The sequence below is a fragment of the Arvicola amphibius genome, chromosome 6, assembly GCF_903992535.2.
Source record: "Arvicola amphibius chromosome 6, mArvAmp1.2, whole genome shotgun sequence".
In the NCBI taxonomy this organism is placed as follows: Eukaryota; Metazoa; Chordata; class Mammalia; order Rodentia; family Cricetidae; genus Arvicola; species Arvicola amphibius.
The window spans coordinates 45028128-45048494 of NC_052052.2; the positions used below are offsets into that span (position 1 = coordinate 45028128).

Sequence of the window (20367 nt, forward strand, 5' to 3'; positions counted from 1 at the left end):
GAGGTTCAGATGTCACCATTTCTACGTTCTGTCTCCTTGGACTCTTTATCTAACCTGATTAGCACAAAGAGTGAACAAATACTAGTTCCTGGCAGCTGCTAAGAATTCAAAAGTGCTGATCCTCATCCACGGACATTTCCTCACTGGGAACACAAACTGTCCGCTCACAGCTACGTTGCATGGTAGAACAGCGTAAGCAAGTTACTTTTGTTACAGCAGAAAATGGGACTAAGTAAGGGGGTGTAGTGGTTTGAATGAGATGTCTCCCCATAGTCTCGGGTGTTTGAATACTTAGTGGAGCCCTTGGGGTAGGTTTAGGAGACGTTCTTGTCAAAGGAAGCTTGTCACTGAGGGCGGGGCTTTGAGGTTTATACCCTCCACAATGCCTTGCCTTTGGTTCAAGATGTAAACCCACAGTTTCCTGCTCCTGCCACTTTTGCACTGCCTTCACGAACACTAACTCTTGGAAACCATAGCTCTTTTGCAAGTTGTCTTGGTCACGGCAGTTTTGAAATGTCACTAACACAGAGGGGGAATAGCCAGAGGGTAGCCACTGTTACTTGGGAACGAGGCTTTAATTCACAGTAAGGAACTTAAAAGTTCCACGATTAGGAAGAACTAGAAGATTTGATCTTGTTTTCTTCTGAGAAATTTATCTATTTTTATTTTATGAGTAGGGGCATTTTGGTTCCGTGTATATCCATGTGCATGCCTAGTGCCTGTAAAAGCCAGATGATGGTTTTGAATCCCTTGGAACTGGAGTTACAGATGGTCGCAAATCTCCATGTGGGTGCTGGGAATTGAACCTGGGTCCTCTGGAAAAAACAGTCAGTGCTCTTAACTGTTGAGCCGTCTCTCCAGTCCTGGCCAGCCAAGTTGATGCTATTTACATTAACGTCATTACTGAGCAATGTCTAGAAATTCCTGTCATATTGTGGGTGATTTTTCTGGTGTGTTGGATTATTAGGTGTTCTTTTCTTTCTCTCCTGTTGGGATTAGGGGCTTGTTGGTTTCCTGGATAGGGGTGGTGAAGGAGTCCTCTACTTCTGTCCTCAACTTTATTCTTTCCTGTCCCCCTGGAGTTGGGGCTATTCTTTCTCACCCTTTGCATTACAGTGCTTTGAGCTTCTTCTTCGGTGCTAGCATGGATGCCATGAATTGCCTTAGTGTCTTCAAATGCCCTTACTCTTCCCCATCAGTTTTAGAAGGATGCTTTGCTGGATATAGGAGTCTCATTGGCAGTGATTTACTTTTGGGATTTGAAACTATCATTCCATGCTTCCCTGGTTTTTAAAGAGTCGCTGATGAGCGAACCAGTGTGAGTTTGTTGTGTTTGCCTTGTAGGGGTTAATATATATATATACATATATATATATATATATAATGTGATCTATTATGTGATATATATATTATGTGATATATATGATATTTAGTGGTGTGTGTGCATGTGTGTGTGTCTGTGCGGCAGAAGATTTTCTTTCTTTACTTATGTGCTATCTGAGGCCTCTATGTGGCAACCGCTCCTGCTAAACAGTAAGAGTCTGGAATCTTCTAGCATTAGCTGCCCAGACCTTGTTGCCTGCCTCTAAGGAGTTATGTTAGAGCAGCTTGATTTCTCACACGCGTTCTGTTTCCTTGATCTCTTCTGTACATCTGCTGGGCTCTCGGTACTCCAGGATTTGCTTTGCCCTTTGTGGCTTCTTGGCTGTAGTTTATGGGCGTCTTCTGAGCCACCTGTTTCGGCTTGGATTCCTCCTCATTACTACTTTTGGGGGAAGCAAACTGCATATACAGAAGCGACTGTTTACAGCAGTCTTGGTATTCATAGAGTAAACAACAAAATAAACTAAAAACCAGAACAGTTGTGTCCCCAATAAGGCCCCGAGACAGGGACACTAGGATGCTTGCAGTTTCTAGTATTTTAAGGTTACAAGAACTAACAGGAAGTCAAAGGGAAGATGTGGAAGGAGTGAGCGGGAGAGAGCAGGAGAGAGCATCAGAGCGTGGGCTAGACATGTGGGGCATAATTAAGAAAATACAGAAGAAGAGATACAGAAAAAGAGAACAGACATAAAATCCTGTTCAGGTAGGATTTAGACTAAAAGAAACTAAAGAGTGGAGAGAAATGTGAATTAAAGTAATACAAGGAAAAATAAATTGAAATAGGAAACCTATCCTCAGCGTATGCTTCTTCCTGGGCAGGATAACATGGCAGCCCCCACCCAGTTGATAGCTCTTTCTCGTAGCCAGTTCTGCAGTGCGGAGTGGGCTGCTGTTCTCAGTGATTCAAACAAATTCGGTGTCCTCCCTTGCTGAGGCGGCTTCTATGCTGGACACGGCTTCCTGTTAGAGTTCCCTAATGGGAAACGCTAGCCATCCAATTGCACCTCTTTCTGGTGTGTGTGTGGGGGGCTACTTTCCATTGGGGCATCCAGTGTTTAGGAGGGCATGAGTACAGGCCATGGAGGGCGTGCCCAGGCTTGTGTTTGCCTTTGCTGGGCATTATCTTCCCTTGAGGATCCAGCCTTTTCCCTGATGGAATTCCCGGGAAAGCCGGGCAAAACTGCCTGGCTCCGCACCGTTCTTGGTTCTTGTCTTCCCACGCTGCTGCTCACCTTGGCGGAGGTGGGGGTGCTGCTGTCGGCACGTTCGCTCTCAGGCCAATCACCTGCGGTGCTTGTGGGAGATTTCAGTCTTAGGCGTCCATTTCACACTTCTGATGGCTCTTCCATAGGCAGCACTGTCCTGGACTCTCTCCAGACATAGTCTATTGAGATTTTGGCCATTCGTTCTCTCTCCAACTTGCTGGTCCCAGAAGGCTGTCAAGCAGGGACCAGCACTTCCGGTGTGTTACTGACCCCAGGTGAGTAGCAGCAGTTCTTTAGGTCTGGGTGCTGGTTGGTGGCTGCTCCAGATCGCTTCCCCATGGGGAAACTCTGTGGATCTCATCACGTCTTGCGTCTTCCTATGCGGGGCTATGCTTTCTTTCAGTCCGCACTCCATCTGCCCCATGGCTCCCTCCGTGTATTTCCGATGTTCCTCTGTTCCTTCTCTCTCAGGAATCGAAGGATTCGTCTCCTTCACCGGGTCACACAGAGGCAGCTGTGAATTCACCATTTTTGCCTAATGCCAACTTTATTTAGCAATCTGTAGGGTATCCAACGTCTTGGACCTGTATTTCATTTTAATAAGTTTTTCCGTTTTTTTTTTTTAAGTGACAGATCCATTATATGGGATGAGTTCTATTTTAAACCTTGTCATTCAAAATGGATGTGTGACCTCTAGTTTTAAAGGTTTGTTTCTTGTCCCGACTGCCATATTTCTCTTTGACTCTCTGTCTGGGTCACAGTCTTTCTCATCTCTGCCTTTTTTCAGAGCATGGTTCTCTTCTCGGCTTTGTTTCTTCACGGCCTTCAGCAAGTTGCTAACCCCACCTGGCATCCATTTCTCATCTCTAGAAGTGAGATACCAAACTTATTGAATTATGTGACAATGAAGGACACGGGTGCAGCTGAATATTCTGCCACTTAGCACAGACTCCCTCCCTTCCCCTCTCTATCAGCCCCTGTAATGATGATCAAATCAGGAAGCTCTGGTTCTTAAACCCACTCTCGCCGAGGAGGTTCAATCAGCTGAAGTCGATGCTGGCTGCTACGCTAGCTGGTTGCTTAGCAACCCTGCACCAGTTGCAACCATCCTGGAAAAGCCTCCTGGAAAAGGATCGCATCAACCAGGTCTCAATGATGGCAGGCTGACACAGGCATTAGCTAAAGCAAACTGGCAAAGCGCTCTTGCTAACTAACCCCTTTGTGTTTATGATTCCTTTTTCCAAGAATGATACGTGACCCAATTAGAGAGCAGGGGTTCACAAGAAACGAAAGCGTTTCCTGAGACAATGTGTCCTTTAGCCGTCACTGTTGGGGGAACCAGTTTATACTTAATTTGCTCTCCTGTAAGTAATTTGGCAATCAGATGAGAAGTTAAGGAAAGGCACTTGGGATTCTATAAAGTAATGCCTCATTAGAAGACCGCAGAGAGACACCCGCCATCCCAGGCGAAGGCAATGAGGAATAACTTGCTTCCATAGACTTGGCGATGGAAAAGAAGTGGTTTGGCTACATGCAAATTAGCCTAGCCTGCCAAGAGGCTCATTTAGCCTTTTTCTTCCCCCCACCCCCACCATCTCTCTCCACAAGAAAGATCCTTTTTCAGACATCCCAAGTCCCTGGTACAGCTATGGAGAGGGCTTCACAGCAACACACTTAGCTTCTGCTGCGATGTTCCTCTGAGATGCTTCCGACAACGCCCCACATAACATATGGCAATGATGGAGGTGTCGGCCCACGTGGCTGACAGCCTCACCAGTTCAGTGTCTGGCCTTCTAGGGAATGCGGACTTCACCTAGTAGAAAGCTCATTAGCACAGGCGAGGAAACTAAGGCCCAAGTAAAGGACTGCATAACTTCCAAGGTCTTAAGACTCTTGGCTGAACAGGGGCAAGAAGACAGGTATTCAAAGAGAGTAAGGCATTTATTTTGGTGGTTAATATTTAGAAAATGGAAAATTTATCAAGAAACAAGGCAAGTTATTTGATGCTCAGAAAAAATATCCCTAACTTAATAATTTAGAAACCACTCCAGGACGGCAGTAAATATAATTACCAAAAGAAGAAACACCAAATATGAAGACATCTAGCAACTAGACAGAAAGATAATCGTTCTCAATTCTTCACATCCTTGGCTTTCATTTCAGGGGTTCAAGGTGACGCACTGCCAAGGATAGAAGTCCCTCAGCTTGGAATTTTCTTTTTTTTTTTCTTTTTTTTTGGTTTTTTCGAGACAGGGTTTCTCTGCAGCTTTTTTAGAGCCTGTCCTGGAACTAGCTCTTGTAGACCAGGCTGGCCTCGAACTCACAGAGATCCGCCTGCCTCTGCCTCCCGAGTGCTGGGATTAAAGGCGTGCGCCACCACCGCCCGGCTTCAGCTTGGAATTTAAGGCCTTTCCTAGTTGACCCCCTCTACTTTCCATCCTTGTGTCTGGCTCACAGGCACACTCTGTGTCCATTTTCTCTGTCCTGAATGCCTGCTAGATTTCCCACCTCCCTGCTTTTACTTTTGTTATGGCATTTGTGTGAAAGACATTCTCTCACCTTTTAGGGGACCGGACTCCAGGCCCTCCTGCCATGAAGCATCAGGCCGAATGTGCACATTCTTACCTTCAACTTTCCATCAAATTCCATTTTAATGAATTGCCATTTTAATTACTATCCGCCTATACCAGTCAGACTAGAGACAGCTGGCATTAAAAGGGAAGGAGCCTGGTAGGCACGTTACATGTTGCCGCGTGTAGTCATAGGAAAGACTTTTTAATTTGTGTAAGTCTTCATTGATTTAATTATATATTTTTGGATGGAAGGACATGAGAAAATGCTAAGCGTCCAATGATAAGATTTATATTTGGTGAAAATGTGGCTGATTAAATAAAACAGCTGAAGATGAAAATAATTCATTCCTTTCAGCTGTGGGCACACAACTGTTATTTTCCTGATTGTTCTGTTTCAGGCATGCTGGGTGAAGAAGGATCCTCCTGGGATTCCATTTTGATACAGGGCAGGCCATCCCAGACCTGCACTTTTTTTTTTAAAGCCAGCTGTAGGTGCTCGCCGGTGCTCTCCTCACACCGAGCAAGGGCTGCGCTCCTATGTTCTTGGCAACTGACCCACATGTATGATGTTACTTGTACAACTTGAAAATGCATCTAAGATTTTGTGTCCAGGCCAGCTTCTGAATGAACAGTCAATACGGTTAAATAAGAACACAGGGGAATGAACATGTTCCATTACTAACTCTTCAGGGTCAGGGGCCCACAGGGAGTTCATTTTCTTGAGTATGACTATTCAACTGCATCAAAGCATCCCAGTTGTTTGGGGCATTGGTTTCTGACTGAGGCTCCTGTAAAACTGTTGGCTTTACAGTTCTGCCTGCCCAATCCTGGGACCTCAAGAGTGAGCTTTGGGTGTCTCCTAGGGCACGCTTGTGGGTGGGGCTAGAGAGAACCTGTCTTTACCAGTTATCACGTTATTCTCTTGGGTCAGGGCATGCTGATAAATCCAGAAGTGTACTAGGTGTTTTTAGCCTCTACAAATGTAATAGCCACATCTTCTGCTTCTCTGCGTGGAGTAACAGATTAGATACGAGGCAGTAAAAAAAAGTACATGATTAAAAAAAAAACTGAACACACGATGAAAAATCTCAGCCCTTCAAAAGCACAAGTCTAAGAAGTATTTGTGCTGAACACTGGCAGTTGACATAGAATTGGGGAAAACACAGAAAACAAATACATGCTATCAAGAGACTTTGGGTCACTCGTTAAGCACCAACTACACGGGGTCTTAGCCTGAAGCTTGCCCAGAGAGGCAAACTCTAAAGTACTTACGTAGAGTCAGTGTCTTTCTCTTTCTTCCGTATTCCAAAGGCCTTCCTTGTACGTTTTTTCAGTCCTGTGGGAAGATGGCAAAGGGTCAGAAAGCAGTCAGCAGCACAGGTGATTGTATCCTGGAAGGGGCAACCAGGCCTGGTGAACTCTACCGCACACACAGGACTCCAGAGACAGAGGCCAGGGACTTCAAATCCAATGCCCCTTCTTTGCTATAGAGTGAATTCAAGACCAGTTTGGGCAACTTTGTGAAACCATGTCTCAAAGGTTTTTTTTTTTTTTTTTTTAAAAAAAAGGTAAAGAAAAAGAAGAAGAAGAAAAAAGGACTAGGGGTATTAGAGGTATGACTCAGTGGTCGAGCACCTGCCTAGCACAGAGCAGGCCCTGGAGCAGAGGTTCTCAACTTTCCTAATGCTGAGACCCTTTAATACAGTTTTTTTTGTGTGTGTTGTGGTGACCCCAACCATAAAATTATTTTCATACCTACTCCATGGCTGCCATCGGGCTACCGTTATGAATCATCATGTAAATACTTGTGTTTTCTGAGGGTCTTAGATGACCCCGTGAAAGGGTCGTTTGACCCCCCCCCCCCCAAAGGAGACGCGATGCACAGGGGTTCAATCTCCAGTCCTGAAAAGACAAGGGAAAGTTGCTACACAAAGCTATTAAATTTGCGTATTCAGAGAGCAGCGTCCGCAGATGTCTATGCATATGAATATGCAAATATGATTCATTATTGAAGCTCCCACAGGTGTCTATGAGGGCCGCGGCAGGGGAAGCTCTTAGACTCATAGGCAACATAAGGATGCGGCAACTGGGAAAGATCACAGGCTTTTCTTAGATGACTGCTATGTATCGGGAAGATCAAGACTTTGCCAAGAAACTGAATCACAGATTTAGAATAGCCATTTCCAGGGTGGATCTGTACTTGAGACTTGGTAATCCTAAAATGCAGAGAGATGAGCCATACTAGGAGAGCTGTGCACACCCCTCTTCCCGTCTCTCCTCCTGCATTCCCATTTCATCTTTAGCATCACGGCAAGGCTGGACTGTTAACTATTCCCTGAGCACACCCCACACTGGTACTTCAGCATCTCTTCCTCAGGATCTTCATCTCTGGTTGAGATGCACTGCTTATGTTACCAACACTCAAAATTCCAATTCATCCGTGAAGGTCGGGCCCCAACGCCACACACTGATAGGACCTATCAATCTGACTGATGCTCTTGTATGTATTAATCTATCAGTGGTGCCGCTCATCAGCTACTTCAGATTCTCTGATGATCGTGGGCCTTCCTAGCCTAGAAGCCAGGGCTGCCCGGTTTGCATGTGCGGCCCCTCCCTCTGCCTGCCTATTTTACAGAGGTATCAGATGACATTTGCTGATTAAAGTTATGTTCCAAGAAAGCACCATTCAGACAGCAGTGTGACCAGAGGCCCCTTTCTTCCATGCATATGAACTAAGCTCAGTCTGGGTCTTCCATTCTTGCTTGTCAAGGACTGTGGAGACCTCCCATCTCCTACGTGTTCCCTATTGGTGTAGAAGGTCCTTCTGCATTTGTGTTGCTTTCATTGGTTGAATAAAGAAACTGCCTTGGTTTTTTTGATAGGGCAGAGCTGAGGTAGGCAGGGAGGACAGAACAGAATTCTCTGAGGAAGAAAGCAGAGACAGGCAGACGTCATGAATCTCTGGCCTGAGATGGATGTAGGTTAGAATCTTGCCGGTAAGCCACAGTCATGTGGTGATACACAGATTTAACAGAAATGGGTTAATCAAGATGTGAGAGTTAGCCAATAAAAGGCTAGAGATAATGGGCTAGGCAGTGTTTTAATTAATACAATTTCTGTGTGGTTATTTTGGGGGTTAAGTTAGCCAGGCGGAGGGACGAAAAGCAGGCCCGCTCCTCCACAACACCCTGTGTCCTATGTGTTCCCCTCTCCTATGCGGTCCACAGGTCACATGTGGCTGGCTTTCTTATGTTGGCAAGTGCTATTTTCCTATAGTAGATGCTTGCGCAATCTGAACTGTAGGGAAAGATGCATTGAGACATAGAAGCCAACCACAAACCTGATATTGCTGGGCAGTGTGGCTTATCCCCATTATCTCAGCAGTTGGGAGGCTGAGACAGGGGGTTGGTGAAAGTCTGAAGCCAGCCTGGACTACAGAGTGAGGCCCTTCCTCCAAAATAACAAAATGAAAAACCCAACCGACCAACCAAGCCAAAATATGGCCACTGAAGCTGCAAGATTTGTCTGGCAGGAAGAACAAGCAGAGAAGTAGACAGGATCGGGCATTTGCTATCGTCTTTCTCAAGGCCCGTGAGTCAGCCGAGACTCTGAGTCACCCATTAGCTGTCTCTAAGGATGCTACTCAAATATAGTTTCCAAAATGTCTCAGCGCAGCTCGATTTTTGCATTTAATATTCATTCTATTTAAGATGTTTAGGTCTTTAAAATGTCAATGCTCTTTTTAAAAATCATTCCCCACACAAAACTCTTCCCCATTCCTCTTCACATAATGAGTTTACAGGGGAACTGGCTGACATTTCAAACTATTCATAATATTTAGGAACACTTGCCCCCACCTCATTCCGTTTCAGTTTTCTTTGTTAAAATCCCTCTCTCTTCTCCTCTCTGTCTTATTTCCCCCACAGGGACAAATGCCATAGTTACATAAACATCATTTTCTTCTTACCCCTTACCCCAGGTTCCAGCTTCTTGCTGCTTCCAGTTTAGCTTTAGGCTCACGTTGACTGTGGTACTCATGAGTCACTGCTGGTGACTTCAGGAGCACAGCACAAACCCTCACTAACTCACATGCTCAAGTTTTTTACTCTGGTAACTTTACCTATAAGAGACGGCCTGTCCTTGCAAACAGATCAGGAGTCACCCACAACTTTCAGATTCCAGGTAGTTCTGTATCAGCAACAGAACTGTCATGCCCCTGACTAACTCACTGGGCAGCAGGAACCTACGTAGGTCATGACGGTCCCAAGTTATCTGTTTTCCAGGACAAAGTGCACTGGTGCAGACTTGGGGGACGTAGAGTTCATCCCAGCATCATTTCTGGCTGCAGAGCTTTCTGTTGCTTCTGCTCTTTGGGTTTCAGTCTTGGGTTTATAACAAGCGACGATAAGAGAAGGAATCACACACTCTTAAAATCCTATGCCAACCTGGACCATTAGTGCCAATGACAGTCCTGTTTCTAACACACAGAATATATGTACACATGGAATAGAGAAAGGAACATATACATATGTGACATTTCAGGAAACAGTCAAATTGTTAAATAAGCATTAAAGAGTGGCCCCTCCATGCCAAGTGGAAAGACTCGAGGAGTATGCAAAGAAAACAGGGTGCAGGGCAAATTCCTCTACCCACTGACTTCCTTGCCCAGAATCCCTGTTAAGGTGGAAGAAGAGAACAGATTATGCACATACTCCTCCACCCCAGTCTCAGCCCCCACAGTCATAGACGGGAGAACTGATTCTCAAGGATATTAATCAGAATACTAAGGTAAAGACATTTCGTGTCAGCTCAAGAAACACTGGGGCAGCACAACGGCTCAAAGGGTAAAGAGGCTTGCCGCCAATCTTCACAGCCTGAGTTTGATTCTTGGGACATACATGGTGGAAGGAAGAACCAGCTCCCACAGCTGTCCTCTGACCCCCACGCATGTACTTTCATGTACCCCTACCCATACTCACAAAAACAAATTAACAAATGTGAAAGATTTAAGAAGAAACTAATAATTTTTCAATTCTGACTTCAGAAAGCCTAAGCAATTTTAAAGTCAATTTCTATCCTGTTTTGGGTATAGGGCATGGATTTGGGTCAACTATTCTTTATTAAGAGAAGGACAGCAAAAACGTTTTGTTTTGTTTTAAAGCAATGCCCCTGTGCCAATGGTGGGGTCCACAGCAAGAAGATTAGCTTTCTGTGAGATCCATGGTGAGAAGAGTTCTTCCCTGAGCCATGGGTTCAAGGCCACCTTCATGGGCAGCTCCAAAATTGTGGTCTTGGCTGAGATGTGGTGAGCTGGCCTGTGATCCTCTCTAACTCATGTCCTGCTAGCCTCCTCCAGTGTCTTGAGACAAGCCAGTCAGGTTCCGAAGGAATGATATTTAAAACAGAGTCTCCCTCCTCACCCCCGCAAGACAGGGCTTCTCTGTGTAACTACCCTGCCTATCTTAGAGTTCAATTTGTAGACCAGGTTGGTCTCGAACTCACAGAGATCTACCTGTCCCTGCTTCCTGAGTACTAGGGTTAAAGTCATGTGCCACCATGTCCAGTTAAAAATAGACATTCAAGGGGCTGGAGAGATGGCTCAGTGGTTAAGAGCCCTGGCTGCTCTTCCAGAAGTCCTGAGTTCAATTCCCAGCAACCACATGATGGCTCACAACCATCTGTAATGAGATCTGGCATCTTCTTCTGGCATTCAGGCATACATGGAGGCAGAATGTTGTATACATAATAAATAAATAAATAAATAAATAAATAAATAAATAAATAAATATTTTAAAAATAGACATTTAAAAAAGGATAGAAAGTTTATCTCAATTGAGACAATTCTGAGTATGATGCTACTGCACAATTAAACAGAACAACGGATACAGAATTTGATGGTGCTGGTCCAAAAATCCAGGGCAAGAAGGAGTTCCATCATTGACATAATAAGCAGACACTGTCACTGAGGGTTCTCTACATGCCCTTTAAAATGTCTTACAAGCTCTCTTTAAATGGTGTGTGTGTGTGTGTGTGTGTGTGTGTGTGTACGTGTAAGCTCACTCGTGATTATACACACGTGAGTGTATGGGCGTATGTGCTATGAGTGTACAAGCAGAGGCCAGAAGAGGATATCAGGTGTCTCCTTCTATGACCCTCCTTCACCGTCTCGAGACAGGGCTCTCGCTGAACAGGAAGCCTGCCATTTCAGCAGGGATGGCTGGGCACAGGGCCCCACTTATCTGCTTGTCTTCACCTCACAGTCACGGGATTACAGGCTTGCTTCTTTTTTTACATGGGTGCTGGGGATTCGAACTCAGGTCCTCTTGCTTGTATGGTAAATATTCTCAGGACTGAACCATTTCACTAGCCTGTCTTACAAACTTTGTGAAAACGTAGTTGGCATTTTCTCTTCCGGTGATGTGTCTGAGGGGTGGTGTAAGGAATGTTGCAGGAGATAAATCCTGACTCTATAGATGGAAGAACAGCACTAACTCATGGGTTCTGAATGAGCATTTCTCCCCGCTGGATTTGCTCAGAGATGCTGTATTTTTACATGAAAGCCTTTAACCTCTAAAAATATGTCTCATTATTTAGCTTATATTATTCTGTAGGTAAAATGAAGATGAAATATTTCTCTAGGAACAAGTAAAAATGTGGTATATCTACACAACAGAACATTATTCAGCCTTAAAAAGGAATTAAGTGCTGATAGCTGATATAACATAAATAAGCCTTAAAGTCACTGTGATTAACATAGAGAACATGACCTATCCTGCAACTTTATAAGAAATAGCCAGCAAAGGCAAATCTGTCAACATACACAGAGAGTAGATGGTGATGGGGCTAGGTAGAAGGAGGAATGGGGACAGCAGAATGACAGAGGCCCTCTTGAGATGATGGAAAATTCTGGATCTAGATAGTGGTGTTTGTTCTAAGAGACTATGTATGCTAAAATGGCCCAAGCAGAAAACTGGATGTTATGTGCATTTTAGTGCAACAGAAAAGAAATGTAAGAGTTCAAGCCAGGCTATTTTGCAATGAGAGAGGGGGAAAAGCGTGAAAGAAACAAAGTGCAATGTCTCAGAAGTTTCAGGCCTAAATAACTGCATATGCCGATCAACTCAATATTATACCTTTATTTTAAATGTTCTGAAATAGTTTTTGGTGATTTTTTTTTAAAAAAAAGTTCAATTGTGATTCTCCCCCATAGATAACAATGTTGTGTTGTGATAACAAAAGGAACATTTCTGGAAGCAATTACAGATTTGTGACTTCCACTCTGTCCGTGTTTCCAGGAGAATTTGCGGAGAACAGGCACCTTCCTTTGTCAGGTATACGTGAAGCTTCCAGAAACACTTCACTCAGCTGCTAGTTCCTTTGATCTGGTCTCAGAAGCTCTGAAGGTAAATACCATGGTATTAGCACTCCACATGGGGTCGTCACCTTGGTGAAGAACAGGGCTGGCTTAAAACCATTTACTCAATGGTCTTAAAAAAGAGGCCTTTCAAATGCAAGGAAAAGAAGCACCCAATGTCTCATAAAGCCTTGGTTTCACTTCTGTGTGATATCTGTCAACAGTGTGATGATGAACAATTTTTGTGACAAGCTAGAAACTGATCTAAACCAACATTTTCACTATCATGAGTATTGGTATTGATGCAAATTCCCATATCTGAATGTTTGGAAAAAACATTACCTGGCATTTCATAGTTCTCTATATGTGGCAAAAATTTCAAAGTATTTTGTATGGGCTGTGGACATGGCTCAGTGGATAAAGCACTTACTTTGCAGTTATGAGGTGTCTGGGTCACCAGAACTCACGTAAAGCCAGACGCCTTGCTGTTCATCTAGGAGGTAGAGACAGGACAATCCATGGAAACGGTGGGGCCATGAAGTTGCAAAGGCTTTATAACCCATCTTTCCTGGTGGCCTTTTAACTGGTCGGAGGATCCAAAATAAAATCATTTCTTTCATATTCACAGGGGAATTGGGAATGTGGCAATAACAAAGCAACCATCACCGGCGTAGCTCCTCCTGCCTGACAACCTGCGCCTGGGATATGGTCTGGGTCCCCCTGACTGTCATCCGTGTCACCGCAAGCAGAGTCTCTGGCTGATGGTTCCTGCCGAGATAAAGGCCAGGTACTTAGGACGGGGGCTTAGTCTTGGTGTTAGGTGTATTTCTAACAGTCTTACTACTAATTTGATGTCACGTTCCTGGTCCCTTGCCTTTGCAGACAAGGTGGGCCGCTCTGCTCTCCAGGGCTATCATCATTGCTGTTAGTCCTTCCTTCTGTAGTGGAACCCAGCGACTCTGCTGTGAAGCCATCTGACTGGGCTGGATCTATCTGATTCTGAGCTAGGACTTGTATGGATGTCCCTTCCTCATACTGTGTTGCATCTTTGGAGGGTTCTTCAGGGGCTCTTGTTTCGGTGGCTCCTTCTGCTTGTTGCACTGGTCTGTGTGCACTAAACCTTCCTCCCAAGGCTCAGATTTGCAGGCGTCTTTTTCGCTAGAACTTCAGCGCCATTCATATGTGCCAAGGTCAGTTTCATCACGCGTGAGGGTCTTCCCTCTGTTTGCTAGCGCCAAGTTAACCTGGCTCACCGGGTTTGGTGCTCATCTCATCATTACTGTTGGAACGAAATGATTTGTTCCACCTTTGGGTCAAGACCTTACACGCCCTCTATTTCTTTGTGTGTCCATGCTTGCTTTCCTCACACCGTTTTCTGCACCAAAGACTCACTGGGACTTGGCTCTCCACCTCGTGCCTGTTCACTGCCAGGCAGTGCTCTTGAATCAGTATTGGAACAACCACAATGAAGCCTCCAACACTAAACGGGGGGCTGTGGTGCTGTTTTGGTGTCTTCTGTGCTGAGTCTTAGGAAGTGCTGATCAAAAAGATACATAATCGGATGAGTTACTGAGACTCTCTTGACCATTGTCCCGGTTGCACAGAGACACCCCCTGCAGTACTTACCACTTAGACGAGACACCATAAAGTGAGCAGACATTCTAAATGTCCCTTGTCTCGCAGGAGTCCCTGTAACTCTTGTGCCCGTCATTTGCCAAGCTGTCATAGAGTTACATCATGTACTGAGCTGCACTGTCTACTGGTAAGTTTCTGCGTCTCCGGAGTCCCATATCAGTGGCTTCTTCCAACCTTTCAGATACATAGCAGATGTTCTCCACATTAGGGACACAGGGTGATGTTGCTCTCCATCTTGTTCTAGTTCAGTCCCGATGCCCGCATGATTTGTTGTCAAAGTCTTTCTGCTGTGAGGATTAGTAACCATTAGCTTGGCATCATCTAAGTCAGACAAATTCCATTCTCTAGTGTCATTCTGAAGATTACACTAACACGGTTGTGAACATTAAGATTGACTGAAGGTTTAGTCTTTGCACAAGTCTCTTCCCAGGTAGTGGCTCTTCGGCCCCAAGGTCCTTTTCCTCATGTTCCACAACAGGTGCAGGTAGGAGCCATTTTGAAACTTGCTTTTCCCAGCCTGGGTGGAAAAGAAGACCCTGTGTGTCTTGCAGTGGGCATACTGTCATGTTGATCAGCATTTGTGCCATCCACGGGTTAGGGTCCAGGGACCCCTTCCTACTCTCCCCCTCAGACTACCTACAACAGCCAGAGATCAAGTCACCTCTTTCATCCTTAAACACACTCCTTTTGAAAGGTTACAGATTAAAAACAAATGAGTCCTTTGAATGCTTTGTAAAAATTGAATTTGAAACAGAAATTATTATGCTGATTGGAGTTTTTTTTCTGAAGCACCTGCCACCTAATTAAAACAAAATCTGAACAACTTAAAACACATGAGCACCTTTTCTTGCTATAAAGAATATTACACTAGGGGACCTGGTAAAGAGAGGACCTAAATTCAATCTCTAGAACCCATGGGGGAAAAAAATAAAACCCAAACCAAAAACAAAGACAAAAACAAGTAACAATGAAAACAGAACAAGCCAGCCAGGCATGTACTTGGGACTCTAGTTGAGAAGGTGGCAATGGGTAGATCCAGGGGCTTGCTGGAGAGAGAATCTGAGAACTGCACTTTCTGTTTTCCATCTTCTCCACCCTGGATGGGAGGCATGGAGAGAAACCACATTCTAAAGACCCCTCTGTCAGACTGAGTCCTTCCTCCTCTTGTCCTTGGAAAATCTCTCTTAGCCTTTACACCTGTTTTTCCTTCTTATCAAAAGTAATGTCCCCTCCAGTGTAATTTTTTTTTTGTAATGGAAAGACATTTCTAGGAAAACTGAGCTGCACATTAATTAAACATGAAGACTATATTTTGCATGTTGAAATATCTGTGTGTTTCCCGGTAAAGAGAGGGAGCTAATAAAGGCTGGCTAACTGGGTTATTTCTGTAACGAATGGGAATTTTCAGCTGGAGTCTTCATCAGTGTCGAGGGTTGCTTCAAGGTGAATCACATGTAATGGAATTACTTATTTTCTGCATGAACCCAGGCCAAGCATTTAGTCTCAGTAATAAAAAAAACAGGCAAATTTAATTGCCCTGGGCATGATGCCTCCTTCAGATGGCAACCCCAGCATGGCAATGTATATTCATTACGGTGGCTACTGTGTCTCAGGAAGGATGCAGGGGCCTTGCATGTCAGCATCTCTCCTAAGGTTGGGAATTCCATAGAAATCCTCAGGCAGGGTAGGGAAGTTCTCTTCCATGGAGTTAAATTCCCAGCCCTCCCTTCTGTTTTAAGTATAAGCACCGTTTCAATTCAGACTGTTTCTGCCTCCCCAAAAAATATTACTCCAATTCTTCAGGTCATTTAAGATAGTCCTTCCTATGATGTTTTGCTATTTCTGATTTCCAGGGCTTATTTACTACCTAGAATGTGGGAGGTGTTTATTAAAAGTGAATGTCGGGAGGCATCAGGAGTTGAGGCCAGTGTTTAGGAGTGTACCAGCTTGTGGCCGTCGGGTACATGTTTACTGGCTGATCTATACATCTGCATTTTTAACCAAAGGAATTATTCAAAATTGGTAGGCATGTCTTCTCTGGTCTGAATGTTCTGGTTTGACATTTCAGTGATCAAAGGACGTTCCAGGGAACTTTGTACTTAGTCAGTGCAAAGCCCGTTTACATGGCATTCTGAGCTAAGCCCATTGGGAAAAACCCCAATGACTATCCAACAGACATGAACAAACAGCAGGTTCAAGTTCGGTATCTGGACATGCATGGTGAGGCACTGAAATGAGAATCCCAAAGGCAGCGAAGAACTTGAAGTGGTTAAATAGGCTATTTTTTCAGAGAGAAATATTTGACCTTTTAGTGACATAGGACATGTTAGAGAAGAAAGTCAAGAAAACATTGATACCAAAGGTCAGATTTTCTGTGCCAGGGTTAATGGAACTGGGGAGGTGGGTGATCAGGATTTGAAGCAGGTGGACAACTTCAGATAAGCTGTCAGCTCAGCACCAAGACACACCAGCAGCACGCTTAGCTGGGAAGGAAGCTGGGAGCTGCGAGTCTCGACTTGGGTTCAACGCTCACCCTTGCTGCCTTCAGGAACAGGCTGCTGAATCTCTGAGTCTCCATCTTCTCAGCTAAGAATTGCAAAGGGTTTTTGGAAGTTTTCAATGCTGTAAGAAATCTGTGTAGAGCCTACAGTGTCCTGGGCACCACTTCTGCATGTTTATTTCTCTTGCCTATCTTGACACGTTGATAGTTGTTAAACAACTCAGGTATGCTAAATGACGGACGGCACACGGGCAATTCAACACCCGATTTGCCACTGCCAGGAGCTCTGTAGCTTTATTTCTCTGGAAATAATTTTTAAAAGCAACAACATTTGAAAACAATCTAAATTTTAAAAGTCTCAACCTTGCCTTGGTTACAACAATCATAACAAATCAAAAACCTCAAGAGACACAGCCCCGTTAACAGTCAGCATAAACAATGAGTGGGAAAAGACTCGCCATAAGGAATGTGTGTTTGGGGATGAGCTAGAAAACAGCAGGGATGAAGTCTCCAGCCTTGATTGCCACTTGTATTCATCAACCAGTCCCCGCACTGTGACCTTCAAGCCATCAAGTGTTACTCCCACAGACCAAGAGGCACTGTGCTAGGCATATGTTATTTCCTGCTTCTAGCTTTTCATCAGACACAGCCTCCTGGAGAGCAACACTTCAGATACTCACATTTCTATGACTCAGCCCATGAGAACCTTGAGGAACAAAGCAGTTTCTTTTGTCTGTCTCTGTCCCTTCACATTTGTCGATTCTCCTCCATCCTTGCAAACTCTCCCAACCCATCTATGACATGTGGCACGGAGGCTGCACTGATTTCTAAGGCTTTGCCCGGATAAATTCTGGTTTCGAGGCACAAACAGAAAAAATCATTGAATTATAACTCCTCAAATCTCTCCTTTTGAAAAAGCAAAAGCCAACTCTGTGCAAGTAAAAAAAAAAAAAAAATGAATCGAAAAGAAAGCACACTGGACACCAATGGAAAAGGATTCTGTAAGCCCTAGTAGCCCATTGGCATTTCATCCAGAGTGGAGGAGGCCCTTGTTAGATCTAAGATGGGTCATCATATTTACAACTTTATGCTTGGAAATAAATTTCTCAGAGGTCAGTTAAAAGTGGTTAAGTCTGCCTTACCCAGAAGGAAGCTGAGAGCAAAGGAAAATGTGGGATGAGACGCTACCACATTCCAAACATCCCGGGCTACTGGCCAGAGTTATTTAGGATGTATGAAGCTAACTTCTGAAAGGAAATGGGATTAGCTTACAAATTAGAAACTTAAGAGCATGGAATAATTCTTTAAGAAGATCAGCTGCCAGATAAATATGCACAGCGGTAAAAAAACAAACAAAAACATTTGAAAAGGAATTAAGTAGGACTGGGGAGAGAGATGGCTGAGTGTTTGCTGTACAAGTTTGAGGTCACGGGTTCAATCCCCCTCACTGTATAATACTGCCTGGGAGGCAGTGCTGGTGAGGCAGATACAGGTAGATGGTTAGTTGTTCTAGACTAAGCAGTGAGCCCTAGGTGAGACCTGTCTCAAAAACAAACAAACAAAGCCCCCAAATGGGGTAGATGGTTCTTAAGAAATGACAGTTGAGGTTGCTATCCAGTGTACCTGCACATACATGTCTACTTGCATACACACACACACACACACATTCTCTCTCTCTCTCTCTCTCTCTCTCACACACACACACACACACACACACATACAGTTTAGCTCTAAGCTCTCTTGGAAGGCCTTAAAGATTTCCAGGACACATGTGTATCGACCCTGTTTGAAAGACTTATAATGAAAAGATCATTTTCCTCTACCTACCCCTCCCCTTTGGTAGTAAATCCTATGCGTACAAGTTTCCCTGCTGTCCTTTCTTCTTGGATGGAAACTTCTGAACCTTCTGGAAGGATGTAAAAGGGACGTGAAGCAATGGGATATTTTAGGACAGGATGTTTACAACGGGAGACACAGCAGGATGTTCTAAGGGAGTATGACACACTCCATTCTGAAGGTATGAGATAGGAAGTAAATAACTCAAAATAGCTTCAGGAAGTCCCTGAAACTGACCAGATTATCTAGGCTCCTCCCTTTCCAAGAGAATATAAACAGTAATGGTTGTGACAGTCACTAGCAGACAAGCCCAGGTGCCTGGAGGAAGCATAGGCCGACCTAGCATTCCAGAAGAAGCAGACAGTAGGTGAGTGACCTGGAAGAGGCTCAGACCAACTGGATGCCCTCCAACATGCTAGGTGCCTGCAGGTTATACAGTGTGCTCCTGATCTCCAGCTCTCGTGAGCTGTCACCCATGCTGGGGTGGGCTTTAGGGGTATAGCTGTCAGTGAGCCATTTCTGCTCCTGTAAGTAACCCGTCACTCATATTCTGATAACTAACTCAATAAAACTCATTGGTTCATGAAGAGGGCCTATGGCGGTGTCTTCACGTTGGTCACTTCCCTGTGTGGGCTAAGTGGACAGTTACATCTTTCCAGGAACAACATCAAATGCCAACTGTTGAGAAGCTATTCCTGTTGGATCCCATAAGCCCATGAAGTTGCAATGAAAACCTGTTTTCTTGTGGTCTTCCAAGGAAATGGAACCTTTTTTTCCCATAGGCATTCATATTTATTACTCCATCTCTTCAGCATTTTCTTGGGTATAATATTCTATATGTATAAATCTTGCATTATAAATATTGAAATACATGCATGTTATACTTTGGGTGAAATATTCTATATGTATAAATCTTGCATTATAAACATTGAAATACATGTGTGATATACTATCAATGATTATCTGATCCATATCCAAGTGTGTATGTGTGTGTGTGTATGTGTGTGTGTGTGTGTGTGTATGTGTGTGTGTGTGTGTGTGTGTGTGTGTAGTAATACAAGCATGGAGTATGGGTAATCTCTATCTGAAGATCTCTCCACCTTCTAAGTGGCTGATGGGAAAAGGACCTGGAGGACATCTATCATGTACCAGAGATAATTCTAAGCTTGGTGGCAGCATCTTCTACTAACTGTGAATTATAAGATAAGAGCTCAATTTCTCAATCCTCAGCATCCCTTGTCAATGGGTGGCTGCCACTCACTTTAGCACCTTGTGATTGCCTTTTCAAGTAAGTAACACAACTGCATGGTGTTGGAGACTAACATGAGATGGGGTTGTGGCACAAATTCTTGGGGGTGGAGATTGGGATATTGTAATATAAATGTAAAGGGAAGTCTTTGAAAGCTTTAGAGGGAAAATGTATCAAAAATGTGTTTATTCCCTAGTGTAGGAGGTCCTTATGTCTATGTGTTGCTTTCATTGGTTAATAAAGGAACTTCTTTGGGCCTATAGCAGAGCTGTAGGGGAACAGAGCTAGGCGGGGAAAACTAAATGGAATGCTGGGAGGAAGAAGGCAGAGTCAGAATGAGCCACCACCATGGAGCCGCCAGAGTCAGACATGCTGAATCTTTGCTGGTAAGCCACTGCCACGTGGTGATATAAATATTAATAGAAATGGGTTAAATTAATAAGAGTTAGCCAATAAGAAGCTACAGCTAATGAGCCAAGCGGTATTTTAATTAACATAGTTTCTGTGTGGTCATTTTGGTTCTGGGCAGCCAGGATGAAAAAGCAGCCACCTTTAAGAATTCCCTCTACCTGTAATGTGTATTACTCAGGACCAAAAAGCTCCAGGAATTCATTTGTATGGTGGCCATTATG

At 44.2% G+C, this 20367-nt stretch overlaps 1 protein-coding gene across 1 annotated transcript in view; it reads right to left on the reverse strand.

Annotated features, from left to right (window-relative positions):
• The window catches only part of Sgip1 (SH3GL interacting endocytic adaptor 1), a 114345-nt gene extending 99069 nt beyond the window's left edge, over positions 1-15276 (reverse strand). Inside the window, exons 1-5 of the mRNA XM_042055302.1 lie at positions 15150-15276; positions 14325-14471; positions 14142-14234; positions 13908-14041; positions 6434-6552 (exon numbers count right to left, since the gene is read on the reverse strand). Of these exons, the coding sequence (XP_041911236.1) occupies positions 6434-6552; positions 13908-14041; positions 14142-14234; positions 14325-14471; positions 15150-15276 (620 nt within the window). The remainder of the gene's footprint in view (positions 1-6433; positions 6553-13907; positions 14042-14141; positions 14235-14324; positions 14472-15149) is intronic.
• Positions 15277-20367: the final 5091 nt, after the last annotated feature.